General features: G+C 41.4%; 2 protein-coding genes across 2 annotated transcripts; one reads left to right on the forward strand and one right to left on the reverse strand.

Moving 5' to 3' along the window:
• The first annotated feature begins 309 nt into the window (after nucleotides 1–309).
• Nucleotides 310–5,517, forward strand: COX6B1 (cytochrome c oxidase subunit 6B1). Its single transcript, XM_089478602.1, has 4 exons — nucleotides 310–438; nucleotides 2,029–2,153; nucleotides 3,751–3,851; nucleotides 5,296–5,517. Exons 2-4 carry the CDS (start codon nucleotides 2,048–2,050, stop codon nucleotides 5,347–5,349), a joined length of 261 nt encoding a protein of 86 aa, XP_089334728.1. The 5' UTR covers nucleotides 310–438; nucleotides 2,029–2,047; the 3' UTR covers nucleotides 5,350–5,517.
• Nucleotides 5,518–7,656: 2,139 nt separating this feature from the next.
• Nucleotides 7,657–8,657, reverse strand: LOC149304855 (vomeronasal type-2 receptor 26-like). Its single transcript, XM_089479141.1, has one exon. The coding sequence runs from the start codon at nucleotides 8,563–8,565 to the stop codon at nucleotides 7,657–7,659; it is 909 nt and encodes a 302-aa protein (XP_089335267.1). The 5' UTR covers nucleotides 8,566–8,657.
• Between the last annotated feature and the right edge of the window lie 12,138 nt (nucleotides 8,658–20,795).

Raw genomic sequence — 20,795 nt, forward strand, 5'->3', positions numbered from 1 at the left:
CCCTTCTCGTTGCGTCCGCCATTTGTCTGTGAGAGAGAGAAACAGCTCTGGGGAACGAAGCCTCTTCACCTGTCAATCACATTATTCGCCCCGCCCTATCAACGAAGCCCCACCCCTTCTCGTTGCGTCCGCTAGTTTCTCAGTCTGTCTGAGAGAGAGAGAGAGAGAGGAAAATACCTCTCTGAGCAAATCTGTCAATCATGTTATTCGCCCCGCCCTATCGCCGAAGCCCCACCCCTTCTCATTGCGTCCGCCATTTTCTCCTCTCTTAGCAAATCTGTCAATCACGTTCTTCGCCCCGCCCTTTCCGGCGCCGTTCCCTCCGTTACTCTCGTTTGTTCCGGGGTAATTTTTTTGCGTGTGTCTCTGTGAGGCCGGTGAAAGTCACTTTGAGGAGGAAGAAGAAGAAGACGGTCGCTGGCGGTTGCTTGTTTTGAGGTGAGGCCGCCATTAGTGGATCGAGAGCAAGGCTAATGTGTCTGGAGAGCAGGGTTCGAATCCATGGAAAGCCAGTGGGTGACCTTGGGCCAGTCACACTCTCTCAGCCTCGGGGGAAGGCAGGAGCAACACAGACTGGAGTGTGTTCATACTGTCTTACATTGCCTGCCTGAGGCCCAAAGCAACACACTGCAGCAAACAGCCCTGGCTCAGGAGCAGGGGGTTCTGGGAAATGTAGTTTTGTGAGACTGTTTAGCCTTCTCTGTCAAAGAGCTCTGGTGCCACAAATAAACTACAACTCCCAGGAGTCAGTTAAAGCGGTCTCAAACTGGATTATTGTTGCACTGAAAGACCTAGAGATTCCTAGAGAGGACGCTCTTCTAGGCCTTTGTAGCTCCTCCAGGCAACTCTATGGTCAGTGTCTGTCAAATGCTGACCACAGAGTTGCACTGGAGGACCTAGAGATTCCTAGAGAGGACGCTCTTCTAGGCCTTTGTAGCTCCTCCAGGCAACTCTATGGTCAGTGTCTGTCAAATGCTGACCACAGAGTTGCACTGGAGGACCTAGAGATTCCTAGAGAGGACGCTCTTCTAGGCCTTTGTAGCTCCTCCAGGCAACTCTATGGTCAGTGTCTGTCAAATGCTGACCACAGAGTTGCACTGGAGGACCTAGAGATTCCTAGAGAGGACGCTCTTCTAGGCCTTTGTAGCTCCTCCAGGCAACTCTATGGTCAGTGTCTGTCAAATGCTGACCACAGAGTTGCACTGGAGGACCTAGAGATTCCTAGAGAGGTGTCCTCTCAGGTTAAAACCATGGTGTTTTTGTTATTTGGGTTTATACATACTCATGGGGGTCTTGTGCCCCTAACCCTAGTGAATATGGAGGGACAAGTGTATATGTGTTTCATAGTACAGTGCATACATGCTGTTTGAGTGCTCTTCTCAGTCATGCTTGTCTTGTCATTAAAGACACTTGTATGGGTTTAAGGAGGGGTGCTGGGTGGACCCTGGGGAAGAGTCCCGTCTCAAAACTGCAAACCAGATGCTGGTTTGATTCCTGGTAATGATTACTGTAGATCTAGCCTTAATTCTTGACCAGGGGCATGATATATGAGAAAGCTTTACAGCCTTGAAATGGGATTGGCGCCTTATTTTGCACAGATAATTCTTCTAATGTGGACAAGATGCTTATCTGTGAAATATCCCATGCAATGGAGGACCTCATTCTAGTTTGAGGATAGGGTTTTAATGTTGCCCGTGATGCAAACCATGTTATATTAATGTATTTCTTTAGTGCTTTGGTTAATGATATGTATGCAACACATAGCTAGTGGTTTGTAAGCAGTGCCTCCTTCCTGTAATCTGAGTTGCTGGAATGCTGTTTGAGGATATAAATACCGTTAGGGAACGCGATCTGTTCACAGGGAGTATTTGTATGTATTATTCAGTTATTAAGATATTTCTCATCTTCCCATGGATCTTGGAGTCCTCAAAACAAAACAATCTGACATTTAAATTTTAAAAGCCCAAAGGTCAATGTTATGAACCTTTCAAGCCAGTTTCATTTCGCTGCTTTCATTTCTGCTTTCAGAGGAAGAGGAGGAGGAATCATGGCCGAAGATATCAGGACCAAGCTGGAGAACTACAAGACCGCTCCCTTCGACAGCAGGTTCCCCAATCAAAACCAAACAAGGAACTGCTGGCAAAACTATCTTGGTTGGTATAGTTAATATCTGTGGGTATTCCTTACATTAAATGTGGGAATATAAACTGTTTCGACATCTTGGATTGTCAGATGCAAAAATCATGTGAAAATGGCGGTGCTGTTGATATTTTTCTGTTAACAGTTCCGGATTTTGAAACAATTGCTTTTCACTGTTATATATAAAGTCCATATTAATAATAATAATGATAATGATAATAATAGGATTTATTTATATACCACCCCAATCACTGGGAATCCGAGCGGTTTACAACAGAGGGGATAATAGACGTTTCCCTGCCCTCAGCCTTACAAAAAGACATGGCACAAAAGGAGAAGGGAATGGTGAGGGAAGGAGGAGATCAGGTCCAGCAGTTTTTCTCTCCCTCTGAGGCCTGGACCAAGGCAGATGGACTGGAGGGAGGGCTCTTCTTCTTCAGCCTAGCCCTGATGGAGCTGGGCCAGCCTAATTTTCTCCCTCACAGGCTGAAAGATGACAGTTATGGAGGGAGAAGCCTCTTTCTTCAGCCTAGCCCTGATGGAGCTGGGCCAGCCTATTCTCTCCCTCACAGGCTTAAAGATGACAGTTATGGAGGGAGGGCACTCTATCTTCAGCCTAGCCCTGATGGAGCTGGGCCAGCCTGTTCTCTCCCTCACAGGCTTAAAGATGACAGTTATGGAGGGAGGGCACTCTATCTTCAGCCTAGCCCTGATGGAGCTGGGCCAGCCTGTTCTCTCCCTCACAGGCTGAAAGATACTGACCTGTGCAAGCTTATTCAAAACACTGGGTCTGCGATACTTCAAGAATTAACACCTAAAATTAAACAGCAAAGCGAGTACAGCAGAAAAATGCAACACAGTGACAGATCCTAATATCCCTACTGTAGTTCCAGGTCAATGGCCACATTGATTTGTTCACAAGTCACTCTTGAGGCACTTTAAGAGACAAGATTTTTATATGGTTGAACTCAGGACTGCGGAGTCAGAATGCCAGACCTTTGACTCAGACTCTAATTCCTCCATTTTTCTACTTTCCAACTTGTTTATAAATAGCAAATGTGCCTTAGTTAGTAATACTGTGCTGTATTACTGTAGTAAATGTACTGCAGTAAAATGGTAGCACAAGGCATTTCATCACCACCACATGAATCATCAGGTTATTTAGATTGAAAGACATAACATATAATCATTTGATTAAAATTTCTGAAGAAAAAAACTTTCCTCAATCCCTGTGAAAGTAAAACCCCACTCCAGACAAAATTGCTTCTCTAATGTATTTTATTCTGTAATGTGCTGCATTCATAATATTCCAGCTGAAAGCCAATAAAGAAAGGCAATCACAGTCTGCCTCAAAGCCTTTATATAGCTTGGATGTGGAACTAGCTTTCATTTGAGTCCACTGTGGATGGTCTGTATCAGTTGCTAAATCTTTTATTGAGGTGATTATATCCTTTTTGGAGTAATGTCAGTACATCAAACCCACCCCAATAAATCACCATACCATGAGCAATTGGACACTATGGCTTGTTTTACTTTTACAATAATAGAATGGCTTTCATTTAAAACATGTCTATTTGTAAACTATTGTAATTTAAATATATCTCTCCATAGATTTCCATCGCTGCGAGAAAGCTATGAATGCCAAGGGACAAGATCCTTATGTCTGCCAGTGGTACAAAAGGGTGTACAAGTCCCTTTGCCCTATTTCTTGGGTAAGGAAATGGAACTAAACTATGATAAGGAGTTTGTGTGTGAGAAAGAAAAAAGAAGCAAAGGAGGGCATGTTTAATTCTCATCCTGTTTCTGTCTATGTTTTTAGCTTGGGAAGATGTTCTATGGAGCATTCATCCCGATGCCATTTGCATTACTCAGAAAATCTTACAACACTTAAAAATACAATAGGTGTTTAACCAATGTTGTGCTCCCATTTTATATAAGATTACAAAAGCAATGAGTTTCTTGAATGTTCCTTCATAATTTGTTTTTGAGTTGAGAAGGGACTGGGAAGCCTTCAAGGGTCTGTAAGTGATTAAAACACTAACAACAAGCGGACTTTTATAGCATTATTTTATTCAGTTTTGTTAGAATATCATGCACCTGGATTTTGCTGATGATTTGAACTGTTTGTGGCAAAGGAACAAAGACATATATTCATAAATGAATCTGGGAGCCCTTTTATGAGCCAAAGGTGGACTAGAAATCTTAAATACTATATTAGTACAGTGCTACCTCGGGTTACGAAATTAATTCGTTCCGCGGCGCCGTTCGTAACCCGATACATTTCGCAACCCGAAAAGGCTTTCCGTTAGCGCTGGAAAGCCGCTAGCCGCGCTTCGCATTTGAATTTCGCGCCGAAACGCGCCGAAATGAATTTCGTAACCCGAAAAATCTTTCGTTACCCGGAACAGTTTTTTCCAATCTAACTTTTTCGTACCCCGGAAATTTCGTAACGCGATCAATTCGTATCCCGGGGTACCACTGTATTAGCAAAACCGTTATTTGTTCTATCCTTTTTTTTTTTTGTTCTATGCTCTTTTTATAGTGCTGGTCGTTTACCTTAATAAAGGGCCTGTACAGACAGGCCAAAATAAAGCTGCTTTGGGCCACTTTGGAGGTATGCTGTTTAAATGACACACGCATCTTAAGAGGCCAGAAGCTGCCAAAACTACGTCCCAGTCCTTAAGACCTCCTGTCAGCAAGAGCACTAGAAGCTTAGTTCCACTCTTTTTAAAATGAACGTTTTAAAATCGTGCATAGGATCTGCAGTCATAGTCACTTTGCCACTTTAGTATTCCTGACAATAGAACTGACTATCAAATTATTATTATTATTATTAACCTTTATTTATGAAGCGCTGTAAATTTACACAGCGCTGTACATGCAATCTTTTTAGCTAGACGGTTCCCTGCCCTCGGGCTTACAATCTAAAAAGACATGACACAGAAGGAGAAGGGAGTGGTGGAGGGAAAGGGTAAGAGGTCCAGCAGTTCCTCTCTACCTCCAAGGCCTGGACCAAGGCAGATGGACTGGAGGGAGGGCTTGGATTCATAATGGATGGTTAATCTTCTTCCAGGGAAACTACTTACTCTCAAGTAGGATAATGCATATACAGTACATAGCAATACAGGAAATGGTTTGTCTTTTTGTCTTTTGCAGGTCACTTCTTGGGATGAACGTATGGAAGAAGGGACTTTTCCAGGCAAGATCTGATTGTCTTGTGTCTCCCAGTTGCTCCCCTCCTCAGGACACTGTTTTGCTGCTGAGTCCCCTCTATTATACGGTGACTCTGAAGGATCAACTGAAGTATCTCTGCCTCTGGGTCTTGTCCACTTGAGCATCTTGGATGTGGCAAATTCTGATTAAAGGCATAAAACCTTGGATGTGTCTGTCATGCTGGGATCAGCTAACTAACTTTGAATCATTGTGCGTCTTTGTGTTCACTGTTGCAGATAGCTTGGGATAGCAGTTGTAGGTACTGTTAAGCAGACAACAAAGCCCACGAACTCCCCCTTTTCCTGGGGATCCAGATAACTTGTCACCATGTTTTATAGAGAAGAACTTTTCCCCTTGGGTTTAAAGGTGCTACCTGCAGTATTACTGATTTAGCAGTGAAATCCTATTTCTTATCATTCTGTTTGCAGACACCTCCCCTTTTCTTAAAAACACCTACTGATACTTGGAACTTGTATTCATTTGATAATACGTTGGTTATATGTTATTAAAAATAACGGGAAGTCCTAGAACCAAACCCCTACACTATTAACCACATCAACACCTGCCAAAATTATTTTGGCTTTAAGGGCCATTTTTCCATCTATGCAAAATTATATGAAATCCAACAAAATAATTACATAATGATAAAATAATGAATAATCCAATATTATTAGAAGTAATTAGAGACAAGGCCTAATATTGTCAATCGGGAATGTACAAAAGGCTTTTAACAAATTGAGTATAGCACTGAACAAGTCATTTTTATTTGGGACGTTTTGTTCCCTTCAGCTGTTGCTGCAGCATATAGTGCCATTTGTTGTTATCAACGGCCCTCAAATTGATATAGTGGCCCTGTGGATGAAACATCTCAAGACGCTCTGTCTTCAAACTCCATCTCAGGTCTTGCAGGTCCAGGCCTGTGTCTTTCCTGATCGAGTCTATAATCATCTAGCATGTGATCTGCCTCTCTTTCCACTACTCTCAACCTTTTCTAGCATTATTGTCTTCTAATGATTCATGCCTTCTTATGATGTGGTCAAAAGTACAACAGCTTCAATTGAGTCATCCCGGCTTCCAGGAAGAGTTTGAGCTTGATCTCTTCTAGAACCCATTTGTTTGTCTTCCTGGCTGTCCACAGTATCCTCAGTGTGCTTCTCCAGCACCACATTTCAAATGAGTTGGTTTTCTTCCTATTGGTCTTTTTTTACTGTCCGGCTCTCACATCCGTACATAGCGATAGGGAATGTTCATAGTTATATCGTTACGCTTTAGGATCCTGTTCAATTCCTTTGTGGCTGCCCATCCCATTCCTATTCTAATTTATTGACTGCAGTCTCAGTTTTGATAAATATTTGATTCAAGATATAAGAATTCATTGACTATTTCAGTTTGTTTCTTGGCACTTTCCTCAACCTCTTCAGCAATTGTTCCAGGTCTTTGTTGGTCTCTGCCAGTAGAATTGTGTTGTCTGTGTATCTTAGGTTTTTAGCGTTCCTTCATCCAGTTTTTACTCCTGCCTCTGAGTCTAAACCTGCTCTGAGTACAATATTTTTTGCATTCAGGTTGAATAAATAGGGTAATCGTATGCAGCCTTGCTTGACCCCTTTTTCAATTGGGAACCATCTGTTTCTCCATATTCAATTCTGATGATGGCCTCTTGTCCTGAGTACAGATTATGCTTCAGGATAATGAAATGAAGTGGCACTCCCATTTCTTTGAGAGCATCTGATAGCTTTCTGTATTCTGTGGAGTCAAATGCTTTGTTGTGGTCAATAAAATGTGCAGATTTTCTTTCAGTATTCTCTGGTGCACTGTATTATCTATTGCAATATGATCCCTAGTGCCAGCTTGCACCCCTGAGATGTCTTGCTACATGTATGGTAGGAGTCTTTGCTGCAGAATTTTGAGCATGACTTTCTTTGTATGGGAAATTAGTGTGATGGTTACTGTAACTTAATTCCTTTTGGGATATTTCATTCCTCTCTGAAACCTCACAAAAACCTGAATAGGAATAGCAAGGGTTGAGCAAGGCTGCATTCTGCCCCCATACTTGTTCAAATTTTATGCAGAAAATATATGAAGATCAGGTCTAGACGGAGAAGGAGGAGTGAAAATAGGAAGGAGCGTCAACAATCTAAGATGCTGTAGATAGCATATCTTGATTTCAATAAGGCGTTTAACAGGGCTCCCCATGATAGCGGCAGCTAAAAAGGCCAATGCAGTTTTAGGCTGCATCAAAAGGCCTGTTGAAACAAGGATCAACCAGAGCTATAGCCTTTACATGAGACATCCATTAGCATTTATTTATGTTTTGTGGAAACATTTGCTGATTATATGTGTTTTCTGCTTTTTATCTGGATAGAGTAGAATGATATAACACTTTGGGAAAAAGATAAAACCAAATAATCCAGCACTGGAAGCCAAAATAGAGAAAATCTCCACAGCTACAATATATTTCCCATTAGTACTGAGGTAGGTTGGGATGAAGGATATCCAGACACTACAGAAAACCAACATGCTGAAAGTAATGAACTTGGCTTCATTGAAGCTGTCGGGTAACTTCCGGGCCAGGAAAGCAAGCGTGAAGCTCGCCAAAGCCAACACACCCATATAAGCCAAAATGGAGTAGAATGCAATGGGCGAGCCTTCATTGCACTCTAAGATGATGTGCCCAGGCTCTGAGTACAAATCGATGTCTGGGAAAGGAGGAGAGGTTCCCAACCAGATCATGCAAATCACAGCCTGAACGAGAGAACAAAGCATCACAAAGAAGTATGACACTCTAGGCCTCAGCCACTTCTGTGCACCGCTCCTTGGCTTTGTGGTTTTGAAGGCCAAAACCACAGTGATGGTTTTGGCCAAAACTGTAGCGAGAGAGACCGAGAAAATGAGCCCAAAGGCTGTGTGTCGGAGAAGGCAGGTCAGCTTCCTTGGTCGGCCGATGAAGAGCAAGGAGCAGAGGAAGCAGAGTATCAGGGAGGAGAGGAGGACATAGCTGAGATGTCGGTTGGTGGCTTTAACTATGGGAGACTCGCTGTATCTGATAAAGCTTCCTAGCACCAGTGCAGAAAAGAATGAGAAAGATACTGCCGTGGCAGCTAAAGCCATTCCCAAAGGTTCCATGTAGGATAGATAGGTGATATTTTTGGGGATGCACTCATTTCTTGCTTCGTTTGGATAGTGGTCCTCTTTGCAAACCACACAGTAATCCATATCTAGAAGGCAAAAACCAGATTATAACCTTATCTACTTGCCTTTATGCCTTTCTCTTGGGTAAAATATTGGTAATGTGTCTCAGGACAATGTGCAGGATAGTTAAATATCCCCTTTGGAGTATTAGGGTCAAGTGGAGACCTAGCTCTCTAGCTGTACTTACCTGTCTCAGATATTTTTCCTTTTGGGCATTCAGTGCACTGGAAGCAACATTTGGGTTTGCTCTTCAAAGGCATCTTCTGGAATCCAGGTGAACATTTAGGACTGCAGACAGAATGAGGTGGCTGTGTAGAGTCAGTGAGAAGAATTTATAGTAAATACCAAGCAATCCTTTTTCTATTTTAAATTAAAACTGATCTCTTACTAACCTTAAAGTTTTCTGACTGCTTTTGGTAAGGAAAATGCATTACAAAGGCACAAAGGAAAGGTCCTTTCCCTTGGCATTCTGAATCTGGAATTGTTTCCTCAAGGATACTTGCTGAGTGCCTCTATTGTACCCTGTCCAGATGTCAGGTTAAATCTTTCATTTGCTAGGGAATTTGAGTTGGTTTTTAACATTGAATTGTATCCAGTTATAGGAAGCATATAGCTCCCTTGCTGAAGTAGCTTCACTGGCTATCAGCTCATTTCCAAGCACGATTCAAAGTTATGGTCATACTCTATAAAGCCCTTCTATTCATCTTAAATCGAGACTGTCTGAAAGACGGTGGAGATTATCGCATTTACAAACAATGTGACTGTTCCCCATCGGGAGACAGTCACCTTTAAGGTTGCTATTGGGAATTACTGCATGTAATTTGCAGCGGCTGCCGCTGGACAACTGCATCCTGGGTCCCAGCAGTGCTTCAGAGGCCGCTTTTCCAAGATGGGAGGTTGCTGTTTTGGGAAAGTAGTCTCCGAAGCATGCTTGGGACCCGGGATGCAGCAGTACGTTATATACAATAATTCCTAGTAGCAACTCGAAAGGCCACTGTATTCAATTGGGGAGCAGTCGCATTGTTTGTAAATGCAATAATCTCCCACGTCTGCCCATATGAACCTGTAAGCATCCTAAGATCGCTAAGATCTACAGGTGAAGGCGTTCTGGCTCTGCCATCATCACAGGCTCAGTTGCTGAGGACATGAGAAAGAGCCTTCTCAGAGGCTACACTCTGGAGTAAGTAGAGCATTCCACCCTCTAGAATTCCCTTCCACAAGGAACAATGTTTAGTTTCACCATCAGCCAAAGGAGTTTATCAGACAAGGGAAATTTGCAGGATAATCCAATGGCAATCTGAATGCAATCATGGGGTTTAACGTTATTGCATGATAACCCACTACACGCAAATTCAGGCAATGGGAAGTCAGTCCGAATGCAATCATGTGGTTTCACATTGTTGCGTGATAGACTGCTACATGCAAATTCGGGCAATGGCATGCTATTTTCAGGCAATGAGAAGCCAGTTCGAACGCAATTCGCATTCACTTAATTGCACTAAACTAGCGACTTTAAGTGAATGTGTTCTGGCCCCACTTTCTTTTCATTTGAATTTAAGAGTAATTCCTCCCATTTGATAAACTCCAAAGTCATTTTTATTCAAGCAGGCTTTTAATATATAAGTGTGTCAGGGAGGCTTCTATACAAATATGTTTTAAAAGAACCTTTATACAGTATGTTTTATATAATTTTGTATTGCTTTTAGCTAGATGATTTTAATTATTTAGTTAAAATGTTATTGTAAAGTGTTGAACAATTTTAACTACGAGCCACCATGGATCTGGATTAAAAAAAAGCAGCACAGAAATGCAATAAATCAATAATGATTAATAAAAGAAATTGTTTTTCCTGGTTCATGTATTTTTTTGTTTCCCACTCATATATTTATGGACTGATGCATAATTATATGTTAGGGTTGTTTTAATAATTTGATCATTGTAGTCCATCCAAAATCTACTTCTGTTGGTAAGAGGCAGTACAGATTGAAATCCATATCCGCGGGGATTTGGTTCCCAGACTTACCACAGGTAATAGTGAACCCTATTATAATAAAGGAAGTCTGGTACGAACCTAGTATAGAAAACCTAGATTCCTAAAGAGGACACCTTTCTATGGGGGAAAAGCCTTTTTAGGTGTTTCCCAGCATGACTCTATGTATGTGTCTCTATTTTTTCGCTCATGGATAACAGAAACCACAGATATTGATCCTGCAGTTATTATGGTGGTTGATCTGTATAGTAATTTTAAAACAAACCAAATAAGAATGACTTATAATGGAGAATTCTTGGGACGCGACTTACCTGGATGAATTTGTTATTCCACAAGGTCATCTCTTTATGAACGGCAACGCTGTGATTTGTTGCAGTGTGAAGGTTCACTTCCCCAACTTTCACACTGACTAGGAGGCCATTGGGGAGCAGGATCCAATTTAAAATGTCATAAATTGCCAGGTCTCTAACTCCATCAAAAAAGGCATCCTCCACCACAGTGTTGTTGGAAAGTATTTTCTTAAGGAACCAGTGCATCTGAATACAATAGAGAATGTAAGTGTGTTTTGCAATTATGAAGGGTCCCCCAAACCTGTTGTTTCAAAAGTAGCTTTTTGGGTGAAGTATTAGGAGTTTATCACACTAAGTGCCCCAATCCTGTGCAGAAACGGGATTTTGATCCCAGATAAACCTTGCAAAAGTGGGATCGTTTTCAGGCACATTGGGGGCATTGAGCATTAATCCGATATTAACCCGCACAGAAAGTGAACAAAATTGGCAGCTTTTTACTTTTGGGACAACCCTGAAAGTAAAAAAGTGGCCTGTTTTGTCCACGTTCGGTACAGGTTAATGTTGGATTAATGTTCAATACCCCGACATCATCTGAAAACGATCCCACTTTTGCGGGATTTGTCCACTTTCTCTGCGGGATGCATTCCTATGCCACAGAATAATCGCACAACAATAAGGATTTTTATCAGATATTCCTTGTCTGCCTCGTTTTCTTACCCCATTTTCCTTTAGCGCAAGATGGTAGATATGGGGACAAGGTCCATTTTGTTTGTTAGTGATATTATTGAAATGACTCTGGAAGCCTTTTTATGGAAGAGGGGAATGAAAATGCTTCAAAATAAATAAAATTGACCTTTGCATACAACTTACTATCCCTTAACACATTGTTTGTCATTGATCTCAGGGACAGGAGTCCTTCCTTTCTGTTTCATAGTGGTGTTAGATTATCAAAGGCAATGGACCTACCTGCCAGAAAGGAATATCCCCAGGTTTCACACCATTTCCCCTTTTTTTCTGCTTTGATAGATTGTCCAATGCTTTGGCCACTCCAAAGACCGCTTTGCAGATACTATAACTCGGGGGACTCATGTTCATCTCAAAGTGGGATATATGTGGATCATCCAACCTTTCCTGACCAGTGCATGGCCTAACACCAAGCTTTGGAGGCTGTGCGTGGGGAGGAAGCAAATTACAATTAAATTCTTGGCTCCAGAAACTCTTAATGAAAACGTCGTCAGGATATTTGTCTGTAGTCACAGAACTGAGAAATAATTGGAATCCTGGAATATTTTTTTTATGAGAAACAAGGGACAAAGCACCAGAGAACGTTCTTGCACTTATATTAGTGCCCCACTTTGCTGTGGTCAGCCACACTTTCCCTGCCAATATTGCATTTGTATGCAGATATACGATTGAGAGGAATTTGGTATCACCGGAGACAAACACTACTTTGCATGAGGACCTCCACAACTCCGTTTCTCTCTGTTTCAGTTCATTGAAAAATCTTAAAATGTGTTGGAACAAAATTACAAATTCATGACAGATCCCATTCGCTTGCATTTTGTCTTTCAGTTTATCGACGAGGTTCCCACTCCTGCCATATGCAGCGGCAACAAGTCCGATCCATGTCCAATCAAAGTGAAGGAGCAACTTGATAATACCCACAATGTGAAGTTCATCACTTGGGTATACTTGATATAAGGAAGGGAATTGAACTTGATCATCTAAGACAGCATCAGAGGAGCCATAACTGATCTGTGGACACAAAAAGGGTTGTCAGATGATTTCCCATTAAGTTGGTAGAGCAAGACATCTGTTGTAGCAGTTAGATCTTAGACTGGGGCTTGGAAAATCCAAGTTGTAGTCCCCACTCAGCCCTGAAATTCATTGAGCAAACCTGGGTTAGTCACTCTCTTTCAGTCTGATCTACCTCACAGGATTGTTATGAGGACAATGATTAATCTAAAAAGAAACATGGGTTCCACATCAGAGGAAATAGGGACTATAAATGTAATAAATAAATTCAGAGGAACTCTGGATCTCAAGGTGTTACTAGTAACAATAACATTTTTGAGGGGTATACCTAAAATGTTTGCCTAATGCAATAGTGGCTAGTTCTTATAACACAGGGACAACATAAATATGGGTCCCTGTTTTACAAGATATGCCTTGTAATATAATATGTCTAAAGATTTAATTGTATTTGGTATTAATCAAATAATAATTAAATTGTTCATTTAAGGAACTCAAGAAGACAAAACTAGTTCTTCTTAACCAATTGCTCCAGTTCAATATTCACAACAACTCTGTGAAGCATTTAGGATCATAGAAGTATAGAGTTGGAAGAGACCACAAGGGCCATGTAAGAATACACAAAGTACATATACTTACCTTTTAAGATTACATCTCACCTTTTCACTACTCAACGTAACAAATAAAAATGCAAAATACAATACAATACGTTGAAAACACACGAATAAAAATAACCAAATAAGCAGCATCTACCAGCTAAACCTACCTCAGCAAACAATGTACCTTAAAAGCCAGAAGCTTATATGAGTAAAAATACATTTGTCTGCTGGTTCAAAATCATAAGGTAAAGTCAAACTTTTTCGTCTCAGCAGAGAATCCAGAGCCCAAAAGTCACCAATAAGAAGCTCTTCTCCTTTACTCCTATCTAATGTGCCTCTAATATACATGAAGGTCTGGGAGAGAGCCTTCTCACAAGGATCATAAAACCGAAGCTGATCCATGTGACAGAACAAGAAATTTCTTTTTCCTTTTCTTTTCACAAATCAAATATTATTTCCATAAAATTATCAGTTTACATTCAGACAAATACTTCTCGTATTTTGCTTCCAATACAAAATTCTTAATATTACTAACATTGTATTATATTCTTAATGTTACTTACCAAGCTAATGTTACTTACATTTTATATATTAATCCATCACAGAATTTCATAAAGGAGATTAAAAAACAAACAAAAACCCAAAGCTATCCTTTTAACAATCCCTAATCTGTGTCTATTTATTATTAGTTACTTCAGACTCATATATTTCTTTCTGATTGCTTTGAACTGCTCTTGGACTTTACAATATACATAATGGTTTAGTAGGAACAAAACAAAACAAAACCATGTTCTTACAACCATCTGTTTTTGCAAAATTGAAATGTTAATTCCCAATCTGAGTTGGAGACATTTGTTGATTTTCTTTCTATTTGTTCGGTTAACTTGTCCATTCCATTCTCTTCATATTGACTGGGCTGGTTGTGAGCCATTATTTGGGTGCAGGACTTGCACACCTTGCAAAGCAAAACGTTGTTGGACAGCTCTGTTCTGCTCTTCTTAGCAAGGATGTGCAGAAACTCAGCTTGGCAATGCTATCTCCACAAGGAGCTTCCACAGCAAGGATGTGCAGAAACTCAGCTTGGCAATGCTATCTCCACAAGGAGCTTCCACAGCAAGGATGTGCAGAAACTCAGCTTGGCAATGCTATCTCCACAAGGAGCTTCCACAGCAAGGATGTGCAGAAACTCAGCTTGGCAATGCTATCTCCACAAGGAGCTTCCACAGCAAGGATGTGCAGAAACTCAGCTTGGCAATGCTATCTCCACAAGGAGCTTCCACAGCAAGGATGTGCAGAAACTCAGCTTGGCAATGCTATCTCCATAAGGAGCTTCCACAGCAAGGATGTGCAGAAACTCAGCTTGGCAATGCTATCTCCATAAGGAGCTTCCACAGCAAGGATGTGCAGAAACTCAGCTTGGCAATGCTATCTCCATAAGGAGCTTCCACAGCAAGGATGTGCAGAAACTCAGCTTGGCAATGCTATCTCCATAAGGAGCTTCCATAGCAAGGATGTGCAGAAACTCAGCTTGGCAATGCTATCTCCATAAGGAGCTTCCATAGCAAGGATGTGCAGAAACTCAGCTTGGCAATGCTATCTCCAATGCTATCTCCATTGGCAGATGATGTTGAGAGTGGAGACAGAAAAACCTAAACAGAAATGCCCTTAATGCTTACCTGTGGCATCTTGTAGATCCCTAGCACATTGGCCACCTGAACAGATGACTCCGATGTCAGACCTCCAATGACAGCTGTCATTTTCTTTTTACCTTGGCAGTTGTAGTTGGGAAACAGCTTGACTTTTTCTATGTGCATCATGTTATATGATGGTTGACCATATCCATAGGGAGGTAGATAAACCGGAGTGAGCTTGTCTCTCTCAGACAGTAGGCTGATGACATTCTCATAAGTTTGGCCTCCATTGTAATAATTGTCATAGAGGCGGAATCCCAGGGAGGCGTTGGGTAAGAAACGGGGGTCTTTGTTGATTTTTTCCACAGCAAATACAAATGCCAGGATGTGTTGGTAACTCTTTAACATTGGGCTGTGTGAAGACAGAAAGAACAGTAAAGACTTTTCATATGCAACACAGATAGGCTGTCATCCTGTTGGTGATTCCCAGCTACAATAGACCTATTCAGTTAATTGTTGAATGGTGAGTTCCTGCATAGGCAAATCCCACTGACTGATTGGGTTTACTCTAGACAGAACTAGCAAAAGGATTTAGGCCATAGAGTGCAAGTGCTTTAATCAGACCCCAGACATTCTACTATTGGAGGCAATGGATGAGAAAGCCCTGTTAACAAGAGCTTTTGAACATCTGATTCCAAACTGAAGGGGTTCTGATACTGAACTTGATCTCTATGAAGACATAAAACATGGAGAGAAACATAGCTACATGACACTAAAGAATTAGAAATCTCTTAGTCTGCAGAGGAGGCCAAAGACAGAGAGAACCTTCTAGGCCCCTTGCAGTTGCATTTACAAACTGGGCTGTTATTTAGCTTTAGTAAACCACGGGCTGTTTTTTTCTAAAACATTAAGAATAAAATTAATCTTTTATATCCACTTTTTTGACAGGGTGATATCTTTAAACTTCAGATGGACTCAAATAGAAGGCACTTTAAAAAAAGACAGCTGTCTTCAATGGTCACCCAGTGTCCTACATGGCAACTTTAAAGTTCTCCAGATGCCAGACCTGACTATAAGAGAAAGTTGCACTGTACCAGGTGCCTTTTGGTTTCATTGTAGTGTTACATATGATCACTTTCAGGTTTTGGGGGAGCTGACAACACATAGGCCATTACAACAACGCAGAAGGTACATAATAGAGTTAAAGAATACTTTACAGGATCTGCAGCTATAGAATCTGGCCTGGCTGACAAATCATGGAATAGGAGGCAAGGTGCTAAAAGCTGTCTCTATGAGTTAGATTTAAGACTAACCTTACTAGCTTTAAGAGGTTGGTTATCCTATTCAGCTAATAAGAAACTGAAGGCTTACACTGTTTGAATACTGTATGGAGAAACCTCCTCAGGACGAAGTTTATAATCTCTGCTTGGAATATTTTGCTGAGACAAAGATAACACTCCTCCAAGAATAAAATCCCCATCTTTGTAATAGCCCTCTGCATAGGATCTCTCCAGATCACACATTGCCTTTGTCACCTTGCCTGCCACATGCGGTAGAAGTAACATGATGAAGGTCAGGGAAACCATGGCAGGAATATCTCAAGATGATGACTGCTCAGATTTCATTTCATGGTCAGATGGAAACTCATTTCCCAAATGTCGCAGCTCTAGATGTTAGAAGGAATAGACTGAACTAGTATAACAGCAAGATTAGACCTAATTCTCTGCAACAATTCACAATATCTCTTAAGTGGAATTCAGTTCCGATTGAAAGGTGGCATTTATAGACGGTCTGCAGATAATCTCAGTTTCTTGATTGTTACTCCAAGGCCCAAGCAGATGAACAAAGCATGATCATAGTCATTTCACTGTTCCCCAGATGGATGCTAATCCCAACCCTCATTTTGCACAGCTCCCTGCCTGGGGTTATTGACAAGAGATAGACCAATATGTTGGTGTTATTCACTTTGCACACCTGGTCCATGCAACTGGATATTGGGCTGCTTCTGAATATCTGTATCTCCAAAATACTAACCTTTGATTGGGTTTTGATTGAGCCAAGGCCTCTTTTCATTGTTCAGATTTAAAAAAACACACACACACACACACACAACCCTTCTCCATTTTTCCCTAGCATGAAAATGGCCCTGGGGTCTCTTGTGGTACACAAGTTGCATGTTTCCCACACTTTCTGCATGCTTGATAAAATAATACTTTCTGCCAATTTACCCCAAATGTCCTCAAAAGTTTGGATTTTTTTTTAAATAGTTGTAACTTTGCCTGTTTTAAATTATTGTGTTTAAATAAATTAATAGTTGATATTACACAGTCAGTCTGAACTTTTTCTGAAGCCACAGAAAAGGGGAAAGCAAAAAATATATGCAACTTTGGGGATAGGCCTCCATGTCTGAGGACTGGAAAGTGCTTTTAAGCATTGACTGGTGATCTAGAAAACCAGGCTCATGGGAAAAATGTGAGATTTCATGGAATAAGAGAACAAAAACAATCCCTTCCTCCACTAAATGAAGCTATTGCTTTGGCCTATTACATTTACAGTTGCCCCTTTGAACTCGTGGGGAATTTGTTCCGGACCCCCTCCCCAGGTGTTTGAAATCTCGTGCATATTGAAGCCCATAGGTTTGAATGGGGTGTGTGCATGAGGAGTGCGCACTGCAGTCCACAGGCGTGCACCCCAATAAGCTTAATAGCAGTCACCCCTCCACAGATTTCCAAGTCTGCACATTTCAAGTCTGCGGACTTGGAGGGGCGACGGTACATCATTTTTTTACAGCGTCTTGTCAGGACAGCAGTGATGTATGCACTCAATATCTAACCCAGTATTCCAGGCCCAAATAAAGCAGAATCGAATGGCACGTCCCTTGATGTAGACACTATGCTCCTATTGATGCAGCCTAGAATCACATTGGCTTTTTTAGCTGCCGCATCACACTGTTGATTCATGTTCAACTTAGGATTGCTAGATACCTTTGACATGTAGTTTCGTTAAGCCAGGTGTCCCCAGCCTTCTATATCTATGCATTTAATTTGTTCAGAGTCCTATTGCAGTTACCCTCCAAATCGCTATCAGTTATTTCCTTTTACATTGTTCACTCTTGTATGCATGTTTGAGTCAGTGTCTCTGAGTGAAGGTTGATTTCCTTGTGTTACTATAAATAAAATGAACTGATTTGGAACCTGCCTCTGGAGTTCTGGGTTTGGAACCAATATACATAGGCTACAAGTCTTGGCTTGAGTTACCCTAGCCCTCTTGCTGCTTCCTTTTCAGTTAAATTAATTCGCTAATTAATCCACTAATTGAAGTCAATTAGTGGATGTACTCTCAGGATCCTCTGCAATTTGGGTAAAATCCCCCATCATTAAATTTCTCCTAGAAAACGGATATATCAGGAGAGGAGAGCTTCTTTTAACACAGAGGCATGCCATGAAACAGAACCAGGAAAATTGAAGTTTTGGTTTGCAAGAAGAGCCTTGATGAATAAAACATGCTCCGGACATAAGAAGTAGGACTAAGACTCTCCCAGCTCCCTCCACTTCTGCAGAACTGCCAATGAAATTCTGGGCTGCCTCAGCATGAATATATCACCCAGATCAAGGGAATGTGTAGTGCCTATTGTGCTTTGCTTAGACCTCACCTGAAATACTCTGTCCGGTTCTGGGCACCATCATTCAAGATGGATATTGACAAGTTGGAGCGTGTTCAGAGGAGAGTGACCCGAATGGTGAAAGGTCTGGAAACCATGCCCTATGAGGAGTGGCTTAGGGAGCTGGGTATAGCTTGGAGAAGAGAAGACTGAGAGGTGAAATAATATCCTTAAACATCTTAAGATATGTAATGTAGAAGATGGGGCAAACTTGTTTTCCTGCTCCAGAGACTAGGACACGAACCAACAGATTCAAATTATGAGAATAGATATTCCTCCTATATATTAAAAAGAACTTTTTATTTAGTGGAAGAGCTATTTGACAGTGGAATTTAACACTTGGAGAGAGGTGGACTTTCCCTCTTTGGAGGCCTTTAAACAGAGGTTGGATGGGCACATTTCAGGAGTATTATTGTTATGTATTCCTGCATGGCAGGAGGTTGAACAATATGGTCCTTGTAGTTCCTTCAAACTCTTAAAATTCTGTGATTTATTGATATTATTATTTTATTTATTTATATCCCACCTTTTTGGTACAGGGACTCAAGGCAGCTGGTTTCTTTGATCAGCAGCATCCATGTTTATGGAATGCTTGAACAAGGGGACACATGTAGTTGTCAATGAAGCAGGGATGGGAAAGACGAGAAACTCCCCCGGAGTGTAGTGGAGTCTCCCTCCTTGGAGGTCTTCAAGCAGAGGCTGGATGGCCATCTGTCGGGGATGCTTTGATTGAGAGTTCCTGCATGGCACAATGGGGTTGGATTGGATGACCCTTTGGGTCTCTTCCAACTCTACAATTCTATGATTCTATCAAATCTCTTACTTTTAATTGTACTTCCTATCTTATCTTTCCCCCAAACTACTTGCTTTGTTACTTTCATCTTTTTCTGCAAAACTCCATTACAGGAAACCCATTCTTCTTCAGTTTTTGTTGTATCTTTTTGATTCAGCCAAGAAGTTAATCTGTGCATCTCTTTCATGTCATATAATTTCATAAGGCTATCATCTCTTGTTGGCAATTCCTGTTTCTTTTCTTCCATACTTGAGCTACCACTGCTTTAAAGATCTTCCAAATAATCGCGAAGTTTGGGAAGATATCAGGGAGAAAACTTATTAAATGTTGTAGATCTTAAACGAACTGCAGAAATAATCCCATTTCAGACAGCATTAGCTGCCTTGGCTCAATGCTTGGGAATTCTAGGAACTGTAGTTTTGTAAAACATTTAGTCTTCCTTCTCGGAGCGCTTTCGTGCCACAATAAATTATGATCCCCAGGGCAGATAAAGCAGTCTCAAACTGGATTATTTCTGCAGTGTGTTTTGGACCTTAGTCTCACACTGTTAAGACACAAATTTTAAAAAAGCGTCATTTTTAAAACGGCATCCCTTTTATAAAATGGGAAAGATCAAGGTTTGCTTTCTACCCTCCCTATGTATATATGCTGTGTGTGTATATGTGTGTGTGTGTGTGTGTGTGTGTGTATATATATACACACACGCACACACATCCCATCATGGAACCTCCTCTGCTGCCCTTTAAGGCAGAGGAACAAGGCCAAAAGAGAACATGGCATCCCTGCCTGGCCAGAATAAGAAAGAATTTTCCTTCCAGAAGGTTCCATGTCTTGCTCCAGAAGTTTCCTTAAATCGTCGTCCCGGAGACTCCAGATGGTTCTGAAGCCAATAGATCATTTCTGGCCAGGCTTTCTGAAGTCCAGTCAGAGGTCATGAGATTCGGAAGGGGTGCTTCTCGCCTTGTCTTCTTGCCGGCACGATGCCCGGAACTTCTTGGCATCTTCCCAAAGTGAGTTTGCCAAGGAGGAAGAGGAGGAGAGGTGACTGGCCATCTCACGTTCTTTGGCCCTCATTTATTTCTCTCTTTGGCAGTGGGTACCGAAGAGAGGCAAGAAGGGCTCCAAAGTCTCTGTGGCTCCGAGGTCTTCTCCAATAGAAAATGAAAACCCAGGGGCTTGTAAGCCGTAAGTCTCATTTTCCTTCCTTTCTGCCTACCTCTTTCGTTCTTGTTGTTTTTGTGTGCCTTCAAGACCTTTCTGACTTATGGCCACCCTAAAACCTGACATGGGTTTTTCATTAAGATTGGTCATCTTCCCAGGCTGAGAAAGCGTGACTTGCTCAGGATTCAAAGGCCTCCAGAGTCATAGTCACAAAGTGGGGTGCCAGCCCCTCCTGGCTCCATGGTCTCATAAAATGATCTCATATAAATTTTGCAATTTATATATACATATATTAATATATTTTCAGGCCAGGAGTTGAATGCGTAGATGAAGAATCTGTAGATATGGAGGGCTGGCTGCGTGGTTTAAAATATATA

The sequence above is a fragment of the Sceloporus occidentalis genome, unplaced genomic scaffold (assembly GCF_023333645.1).
Source record: "Sceloporus occidentalis isolate IW3139 unplaced genomic scaffold, rSceOcc1.0.p SCAF_13, whole genome shotgun sequence".
Taxonomy (NCBI): Eukaryota; Metazoa; Chordata; class Lepidosauria; order Squamata; family Phrynosomatidae; genus Sceloporus; species Sceloporus occidentalis.